Below are 10422 nucleotides of genomic sequence, written 5' to 3'. Positions count from 1 at the left end.
CTTCTTTCGTGAACACGGTGAGATTAAGTTAGAATCAACCCTTATGAGATGCAACCAAAATAGATTGCCTCTAACAAATCAACACAAGATCAAAGAGAAAGATGGATGAATAAGATTAATCAATCGATGGAATGCCGTATGAATTCTTGTTCACGAACTTGGGAATAGAATTCTTTTCTCTCTCTCTTAATTAAGCAATTTCGAAAATCACTTAAGGGAAGGGATATGTGCATTAGTCGAAATTCATTAGGGGAGGGGGTATATATATTAGCTTGTATCTAAACCCCAGTTAGATAGGAATAGGTTACTTAATAGGAATCCAATTCGGAAAAGGATTCCTAATTATTATCTCACTATACATCTAATATAATTAGGATAATAATAAATAACCTAATTGGAGAATAATAGGAGAATATTAATCTAATTAAAACTCCTAATTAAATTATCTCTTAATTAATTTAATTCATAATCCTAATCTAATTAGGATTAATGGAATAAAATTAATTCCTTACTAACATATATAAATTTCGGCCCCCTCCTAGTATTTGGGCCTTACTGGGCTTAATTGGGCTTCCATCTATTAATCATATCCATCTCTCTTTTGGTTCCAAGTCTTATGTGTGATCCATTAGGTCCTTACTACTTCTGGCCGTATGCAACCTATTAAATTAATTTCTTCAAGAATTATATTTAATCCCTTGCATAACGGAATGGTGTACAGAGTATGTTATTGGCAAGTCCGTAATCATTCCCCCAGAGTCCGTTAAGAAGACAGGTTGATTCTGTCGTTAACCCTTCCGTATTAGTTACGGTATAATACGATCCTTTATCAACTACATCCTTGAATTGAATCTTATGACTATGGGTAATGTCAAGTCACATATAGCGAGACGTTCGTTTTACTTGTTATTGGCCGAGTCAACTCAAAAAGATAGGTTAAGTGAAATTCGAATTTCTACTCTTAAGCTATCACCTTGCAAGGGTTTAGAGTCGAGTCTTCCACAAGCGATCCTTGGATGTATCTCCCATTAATCGGGAGTGATAAATGCTCAATCCAATGTATAACTACCCTGAAATTACTTCCTGTGACACCCAACCTTTGCAGTTCACACCCTAGAGTCATCTCTGTTAAGGATCGTGGGACCACAGGATCAAAGTCTCACATTCAGTAATTCAGGATGACCAATTAACATTCCTTTGAGTCTGAGGATTAGTTATACCTATTAATACCAATGAGATGAACAGTTGACAAGGATGAATCTACCCATCCTGTTATCTCAAGTCGGATCCCCAATCCTAATGAACAACGTTTCACCGGATCTATGTAACTGTCCAGATATCTATATATGTGAAGCTTGTGAGATCAGCTTTCTGTCGGACAGAAGACATTGTTACATACAAGTCTCAACTGTGATATATCAATCCTAAATATATCACTTGACTTTGGGTGGTTTTAAGTTTATTAGTTTATTATAAAGTTTTGTCTCACTTCATGCTTGTATGAACACTTTATAATCACTTTAAACAAACTTACGGATTTCCTTTTATTAGACTTTATTTAGTGCTTAAAAGGGATTGCCTTTATATAGTTATAAAACATATATCTCATTAAAACAAATGATATAAAGAACAATTCATTTACAATAAGTTTGTATCCCGCAACAATTGACTATAGGACACTAAACCCCAACAGATTATGAGTTTAGAAGCAGGATGTGTTACGTGTCACCCAGTGATAGGTGAACGTCAACCCGAATATCGGGGCTTGATATCCCACAAGTCCACTAGACCCGTGATTCTCAGGATCAGATGTGATTGTTGTAACGGGTGGATTATTGACTAGATCTTTTGAGACTTCCTAAGTCAGGGGCTTCAATAAGGAATTATATTGACCAATTTTATTGTGATGACATCACATGTTCTTTTTCTCCAGGTATTGGTCCGAGTTTTATAAATACTACATGACGAGTTTATATTCAACTGATATCACCAATTAACATCAAGTCGCCATTTTCACTGGAAAATTTCTAACGATCGAGAGAAAACAACGAGTTTCATATGTTATTTTGAAATTTATTTCTCGTACATGATAAAAAGTTGATTAGGAAAAAAATGTCTTCCGCCATATCTAACTCCAATAGATATATCAAAAATTTCCTTCAACTTTGACCATATTACTAAAAAAACCCATTTTCTTGCTAACCATAAGTACTATTTTGTTACAAAAAAAAAAAAAAATCACAATACTCAAAGTGTTAAAACCTAAAACCACAACAATTTTTTTTTAACTTATTCTTATTAAATATTCGAGGGTAAATTACCGTCATTGCTACTGAACTTTACTCATTTTCATGATATGGTTACTGAACTTTAAAACATAATATAAAAAAGTCACTCAATTTTACACTTTCTAATATTATGATCATTAAATTTTAATTAATGCCTGAATGACCGTTAGTGGCCTCAAAATGAAAATATTGAATACTTAAAGTGTTTTAGAACGACGTTTATTATGAAACCACATATTTTACTTTCCAAAATCGGTATTTCTGGATCTTTTTTTTCTTTAAAAAATTATTTTCTCTCTCCTAACCAAACAACACTTAGATGACCTCAAAACGAAAATTTTGGAGAATTAAAATTGTTTAGAATATCATTAATTCTGAGAAATTTTTATTTTGAGACCGTAAACGGTTATTTTGAAATATTGATTGAAATTTAGTGACCTTAAGGTTAGAAAATGTAAAATTGAGTGGCTTTTATGTTAAGTTTTGAAGTTTAAATCAAAATTAAGAGTACAATGTGTAGAATTAAGAGATTAAGGACTCCATATAAAAAATTGAAAACGATGAGGGACTAATAATTAAAAATGCGACAAGGCATTAAAGATCCCACCTTTTCTCCTGCCAGATATTAAAGATCCAATCTTTGCCTATAAAAATGGCACCAACACATACAGTGTCTGAACATCATCTTTATTCGAAAGTAGTAACCAATAAACAAAACACACAAATCTGAAAAAAGAAAAGAAAAATGGATTCAATGAACTCCTTCAAGGGCTATGGCAAAGTAGATCCAATTGAAGAACAAGCATTCAAGCGTAAGACACGTAAGCGTCTCATCATTTTCATTATCTCCGCCATTGTTCTTATAGCTATCATAATCGGAGCTGTCGTCGGAACTGTTGTACACAAGCGAAACAATAATTCCTCCCCGGAAACCCCCGTTCCGACCGATTTAACACCGGCGGCGTCACTCAAAGCTGTTTGTAGTGTAACCCAGTTCCCAACTTCTTGTTACTCCAGCATTTCTCAAGTAGACACAGCAAACACCACTGACCCAGAAGTTTTCTTTAAGCTTTCTTTACATGTCGCCGTTACTGAACTTTCCAAGCTCAAATCTTACCCATCTAAGCTTATTCAAAGAATCAACGATACTAATCTTCAAGATGCTTTGAAAGTTTGTGAATCTGTGTTTGATGATGCTTTAGATCGCCTCAACGATTCAATTTCATCAATGGAAGTTGGAGAAGGGGAAAAGATTCTCTCAACATCCAAAATCGGTGACTTGAAAACTTGGTTGAGCACTTCAATTACAGATCAAGAAACATGTTTTGATGCTTTACAGGAATTGAACGTCACAGATCATTTCAATAGTACAGTTGTGGATGAAATTAGAACAGCAATGGAGAATTCAACTGAGTTTGCGAGTAATAGTTTAGCCATTGTTGCAAAAATATTGGGTTTGTTGTCAGATTTTAACATCCCAATTCATAGGAAATTGTTAGGGTTTGAAAGAACCAATTCTGGGTTTCCTGGTTGGGTTAATTTGGGGGATAGGAGGTTACTCCAGGAATTTAAGCCTACACCAAATGTGACGGTGGCTAAGGACGACAGCGGTGATGTTACAACCATTGAAGAAGCGGTGGCTCAAATTCCAAAGAAGGGTTTAACAAGATTTATCATTTATGTGAAGGAAGGAACATATACAGAGAACATTTTGTTGGATAAAAATAGGTGGAATGTGATGATTTATGGAGATGGAATGGATAAGACAATTATTTCTGGTAGTAAGAATTTTGTGGATGGAACTCCTACCTTTTCTACTGCTACTTTTGGTAAGTTTTTTGTTCTTTAATTTCAGCATTTCTTTTACTTGATTTATGGTATTGATTGTTTCGTTGTTAATCTTTGTTCATAGTAGAAATGGGTTGGAGAAAGACCATAACTTTAAGCATAAATTTGATGAAATTTTGTTGAAAGAGTTCTAGATCATTGTTAATGGTTAGGGCTGTCAATGTTTACACCATTAGCATAGACAACTCGACTAACACGACACATTTGACACAATTGTCTGTTTTATTGCATTTATATGGTGTGCCAATTGTGTCGTGTTAGTCGGATTAATGATAATCATGGCAATTGTGTCATGTGAGTCGGGTGTTCTCTGCAAATCGTGTTTTCGTGTAAGAATTAACACTCCTAGCATTTCTTTTGCTGAAATTCTTTTCTTGATTTATGGCATTGATTGTTTAGTTGTTTATCTTCATCAATAGTAGAAATGGGATGGAGAAAGATCATAACTTTAAGCCTAGATTTGCATAAATTTGATGAAATGAATGGTATAGAGACAATAAATCTTGATGAGAAAATGTTTATTAAGCTTAAACTCATACTGGGTTATTAAATTTGTCATTGAAAATGAGTTATTTGTTTGTTTTGTTGGGTTGAAGTAGTTTTTTCGGGATGAACTCTGCTTCTCAACTTATTCCCGCCTGGTTATTCTTTTTGTAGTTTTTTTTTCCGTTCTGAATAGTAGAATAGAAGTGTTTGCTTAGGATTGAGAAAAAGATGTTGATATGAACAATTGAACCAAATAGAGCCTTAGTCTCCAGGAGCCGGTTAACTTCGTGTCAAAGAATCACAAATCATATACCGACACCACATGTGTTACTGCTAGACTAATTTAACTATTAGTGTAAATTCTAGTTTTACAAGGATTCCAATTGTGAATAGGAATTGAACTCATGTGCCATGTGAATCCATATTCTAGATAAAAAGTAGTGTCTGCAGATTAGACTCATTCCAATTATTGGATTCTCCATGTGAAACCGATGTGAAAGTCTTACACAAAGTTCTATTTTTTTTTTTTTTTTGTTTATGATAGATGTTGCTTCCAATTTGGGAACCCACCATGTGATGATGTGCTTGTCTCCACTAATTTAAAATTCTATCATTTTCAAAATCCAAGTTGATGCCTGCACAGTGATGAAATCAGATTAGGACTGCTCAGTTTGTCTTAGGTGTGAAAAGAGGTGTCTTGACCTGGTCTATGTTTTTCATGCTGGATTAATTTTCTGATTTTGGACTGTGTTTTAGATTATTCATTGATTGACAAAGTTGCAATCTTTGGGATAAATCTCAATTGAATCATTCAATCATGTCATTTTGCAATTTGTAATGCTATTGCAGTTTTCAGTTAATGTAAAAACTGCTTCTTGGCCTTGGTTTTTAACTTTCATGTCAATATGAATTCTCGGTCTCTAACGGAAATATGCATCACTTTCAATTGAACTATGTTGCATACTGTTTTTTAGAAACTTTACTCAGAGCTAGGATGCGTGAGGTGTTTCGGTTATTTGGTTTGTGGGTTTTGATTGCTCGCAACACTTGCACGTGAACATGGATACCTGCTCTGTGTTCGGTGCGTTGTGTATGTGGAGCCTGATTAGTTAATTTGCGGAGTCGGATGGTGCAGCTAGCACCCAGAGGGGTCTACGTGATTGCTTTGATTTCGTTGTCCGTTCTTGATTATTGCTTCGTTTTCACAAATTATATCCGTAACATTGCTTTCTAGCCCGAAACAGGTCTCGCATCCAAGTTGATGCCTTGAATGAATCATCTGTTTACTCAGAGCTAGGATGTGTGCCATGTTTTGGTTATTAGGTTTGTGGATCCGATTGTGCAGTGCTCAGAGGGGTCTATGCGGTTGTTTAACATCGTTGTTTGTTCTTGATTATTGCTTGATTCGTTTTCACAAATCATATCTTCAACATTGTATTCTAGCCCGAAACAGGTCTCGCATCCAAGTTGATGCCTTTAATGTATCATCTGTTTACTAAAGTAGCAATTTTGATACACTTCTGCTATAAATTGGAATAACTAATTTATATATGGTTATGTGATGATGATCAGCTGTTGCCGGGAAGGGCTTCATGGCAAGAGACATACAGTTCATCAACACGGCCGGTGCAGCAAAGCACCAAGCAGTAGCCTTCAGGTCCGGCTCAGACATGTCCGTATACTACCAATGTTCGTTTGACGCATACCAAGACACTCTCTACGCTCACTCCAACCGCCAATTCTACCGCGACTGTTCCATTACAGGCACCATTGACTTCATATTCGGAAACGCAGCAGTAGTTTTCCAGAACTGCAAAATCATGCCAAGGCAACCTCTGTCTAACCAATTCAACACTATCACAGCTCAGGGAAAGAAAGACCCGAACCAAAACACCGGCATTTCGATCCAGAAATGCACATTCACTCCTCTAAATGCTTCTCTTACAGCCCCAACTTATCTTGGTAGGCCCTGGAAAGACTTCTCCACAACTGTTATTATGCAGTCGAGTATCGACTCGTTCTTGGACCCATCAGGCTGGAAGTCGTGGATCAGCGGTGTCGATCCACCCAGCTCCATACTTTACGGGGAGTATCAGAATACCGGACCAGGGTCTGCTACTGAGAAAAGGGTTAGCTGGGCTGGTTATAAGCCTAGTCTTACTATTGATGAGGCTGCAAAATTTGCAGTAGGATCATTCATACAAGGGACAGAGTGGTTGCCTGCGGCTTCTGTGGCGTTTGAAGAAACTCTATGATCTGAAAATCGGTGTAGAGTTGAGCCAATTGCCGAGAAATTTTACAATACTCTCGGAGTAATACTCCCAATCAATCAACTGATGATACTTTTACACATTATGTCTTAACGTCAATCAAATGTATTACTCTAAAAGTATAGTAGAAATTCTGGTCAATTTCATGTTGTGAAAATTATAAATCCTTTCCTAGCTAATTGTTGTTTAGATGAGAATTAATGGTTTTTCTTTTTGTTTAATTATACACTTTAACACTTTTTTAAATGATATATACATTTATTTTGTTTGTTTAATTATACAATTAACACTTTTTTAAATGATATATACAATTGCTGCACATGTGATGTCAAAGTGGTGGATGTAACTTTTCTTTTCCTGTTCATGTTTATGAGCTTGTATCAAGCTTAACTGCTAATGCAAGTTCCTATTTATTATTAAAAAAAAGTGATGGAAAATAATGAAAGTGGAGACAGTAAGAAAGATAACTAATTGAATATTATGTCTGGTTTGTTTGTCGAAAAATATTAAATAAGGAAAAAATGTTGAAAAATAAAATATTTTTCAATTTTAAAAAATGTTGAAAAATAATATTTTTCAATTTTCAGCTACAATATAAAAAGACGAGAAGATAAGGTGGGTGACTATTATTTTCAAAAGAGTAAGAAGAAATGGAATAAGATTCTAAAAGCTTAGTGAAATGTTTTACTATTTTTAGAATGGTAAAATATTTTCCTCCCTTTCTTTATATATTTTACTATTAACTAACCTAAAATTTTCAGTTGATTTATTTTCACAAGCAAACAAACACCGAAAAATTAAGAAAAAATTTCCTGCAGTATATTTTTCGATAGACAAACAGGCCGCTAATATTTTAACTATTTCAATAAAAAAGTAATTTAGTTATAAATAAACGGTATGAACTTGTTTAGAATGATCTATTAATTTCTTGGATTTTCTTAACATGATCTATTGGTCCTGAATTTATTTGAAGTAATATATTGATTTCGTGAACTTGTTTAAATAGATACAAGTTTCGACTTTGCAAATCTCCTTTTACTTTGCACATAACACTTACGGATTTAACCATATCACTTTAAACAAGTTCAAAGGGCTAACGATGATAACACAAACTCTTCATTATTTTCCTTTCGTTTCTTTCTTGCTCTTATCAATGGAATCACAACCTCTGCTCTTTCCTTATAAATCTGCATCACCTCTGACCAGTTTTTCCTGAATAGAATCTTTGTCAAGCTTGGAAAGTGCATGGGTATCGGAAATCTCCGGGTAACGAGAAGTACAGAATGCTCTACCTTCTCTATTTCCAGGATTTGTTTCTCATCAACATTGTCGCGGAAACACATACGGACTAGTAAACAAAACATGCTGCAGGATGATAATAACGAAAGAAACTTGCTCCCATTCGGTTCAATGCCCTTTTCCTCTTTGGAAGAGTTTGTTTTGTTAATTAAATTGATTTTAGAGAGAGAAATTAACAAAAAGGGGAGAGAGGAGACAGAAAAAAAAAAGAGAGAAAAGAGGAGAGAGATGGTGTAATTGTATTTTATTTTTAATTTTGGGGTTTGTTTGTGATAATCAGATAATAGGGAGCGTTAATTTATAAAATAAATAAATATAAGCACCAAATTAACTTTTTTCCCTTTGACTTTTAACACCGTTAGTCAATTTGGTATGTGTTTGCTAACGGAATGAACCTCAATATACCATTTTGCAAACTTTTAAACCACAGGAGTGCAGTTCAAAAATAGGCCAAACCACAAGGTTTATTTTTGTATTTTTCCCTAACTTTTATAAATGCATAATGAAAAAGAAATATTCATATTAAAATAAAAATTAATATTTATCAAAATGTTTCTCTAGCGATATGCAAAATCACTAATTAAATTGAATATTTAATGAACTTTCTTGTTTTATTTTAAATAAATAATAATTAACCCATAAAAGATTAATGGCATACTAAAAAGAAATAATTATATGCCTCTTTCTCCCTAATTTTTGGGGTTTTATTGCCTAAAGGAAGAGCCAGCCTAGGTGGATGATAGTGGTTTGAAGGATAAATGGTGGCTAGAAATTGGAGAAATGAATAAGTTATGGTGGTTGCTATTCGAAAAATAGAACAAACACTCGGTAGGGGTGGCAACGGGGTGGGGCGGGGCGGTTTTGCATCTCCCATTCCTCCCCCAATATTTTCGGATGCGGTTTCGGAAAATCTCTAAAAAAATGTTTGGAGATTTTTTGGAACCCACACCCGTCCGCATGGTTCTTTACGGGTTTTGGAGAATCCCCAATCCCCAAATAAAATTTAAAAAATTCCTCAAATTAAAAAATTATCCAATCCTCAAATTTAAAATTCACCACGTGTTACTAGTATAAAATATCAGTTTAGAGCAACAATAAAACGAAATTATAAAATATAACTTTAGAACAACAATAAAATAAAATTAAAATACTAATATAATAATATAATAATAAAAACTTATCATTCAGTATCAGTACTGATATAATAAAAAAAAACCCAGCATTCAATAACAGTACTAATATAATAAAAAAAAAACTCAACATCCAGTACTAGTATATCTAAATACATGTGATATACCAAGAGTAGCAATAAAACAAAATTAAAGTACTGATATAATAAAAAAAACTCAACATTCAGTACTGATATATCTAAATACATGTGATATACCAAGAGCAGCAATAAAACTAAATTAAATTGTTGTAGATGTAGATAATAGTATTAGTTAAATTATCACAACCGATTATTTTTTAATCACATTTAAATACTAAATATCTTTTATATATATAGATAATGTTTTATTCTAGGCCTAATACTCCTCCAGCCCCTTAACTTGTCCAAATTGGTCATTTTACCCCCTCAATTTATCGAATGTCCTATTTACCCCCTTAACTCCATAAAAGTGGTATTTCTCACCCCCTCAACTTCCATTTATCCCCCCAACTCATAGAATATCCTATTTACCCACTTACTCATAGAATATCCTATTTACCCACTTAACTTCATAAAGTGGTATTTCTCACCCCCTCAACTTGTCCATTTACCCCCTCCCAAACTCATATAATGTCCTATTTACCCCCTTAACTCCATAAAAGTGGTATTTCTCACCCCTTACAATCCGTCATCGAGGCCTAAATTGATACATTTTTTTAAACGTTAAACCTATATTGGTGCTATTTTGTACGTGGAAATTGATACTTCCCCAAAATCATAGGCCTATTTTGGTACCTTTTCCCTACATATAATATCTTTAACTTGTTTATATTAATGTTTTTGTTTTTTTATAAAAAAAAAATGTTCTTGTTATTTGTATCTTTTATTCATTCTTTCTCTTTTCAATTTTTTTTTGCTAGTTAAATTTTGATTATCTAATTATTGTAATACAATATTATTATAATAAACACATGAAGGATCAATATAGTTATCAAATTAAAACAAAATAAAAAGTTAATATTAAAAATATATATTTTCAAACTCATTTGAATAAGTGCTATTAATTTTGCACTATAAAGGG

The 10422-nt window shown here is 33.6% G+C and overlaps 1 protein-coding gene across 1 annotated transcript; it reads left to right on the top strand.

Annotated features, from left to right (window-relative positions):
* Positions 1–2930: 2930 nt before the first annotated feature.
* LOC136223190 (pectinesterase 1-like) lies at positions 2931–7089 on the top strand. The gene is made up of 2 exons (XM_066011070.1): positions 2931–4117; positions 6195–7089. The coding sequence occupies exons 1-2, from the start codon at positions 3034–3036 to the stop codon at positions 6875–6877; spliced, it is 1767 nt and encodes a 588-aa protein (XP_065867142.1). The 5' UTR covers positions 2931–3033; the 3' UTR covers positions 6878–7089.
* The last annotated feature ends 3333 nt before the right edge of the window (positions 7090–10422 follow it).

Source organism: Euphorbia lathyris, chromosome 3, assembly GCF_963576675.1.
Source record: "Euphorbia lathyris chromosome 3, ddEupLath1.1, whole genome shotgun sequence".
Lineage (NCBI taxonomy): Eukaryota > Viridiplantae > Streptophyta > Magnoliopsida > Malpighiales > Euphorbiaceae > Euphorbia > Euphorbia lathyris.
The sequence above is the reverse complement of the archived record's forward strand: the minus strand, read 5'-3'. Positions and strand labels throughout refer to the sequence as shown.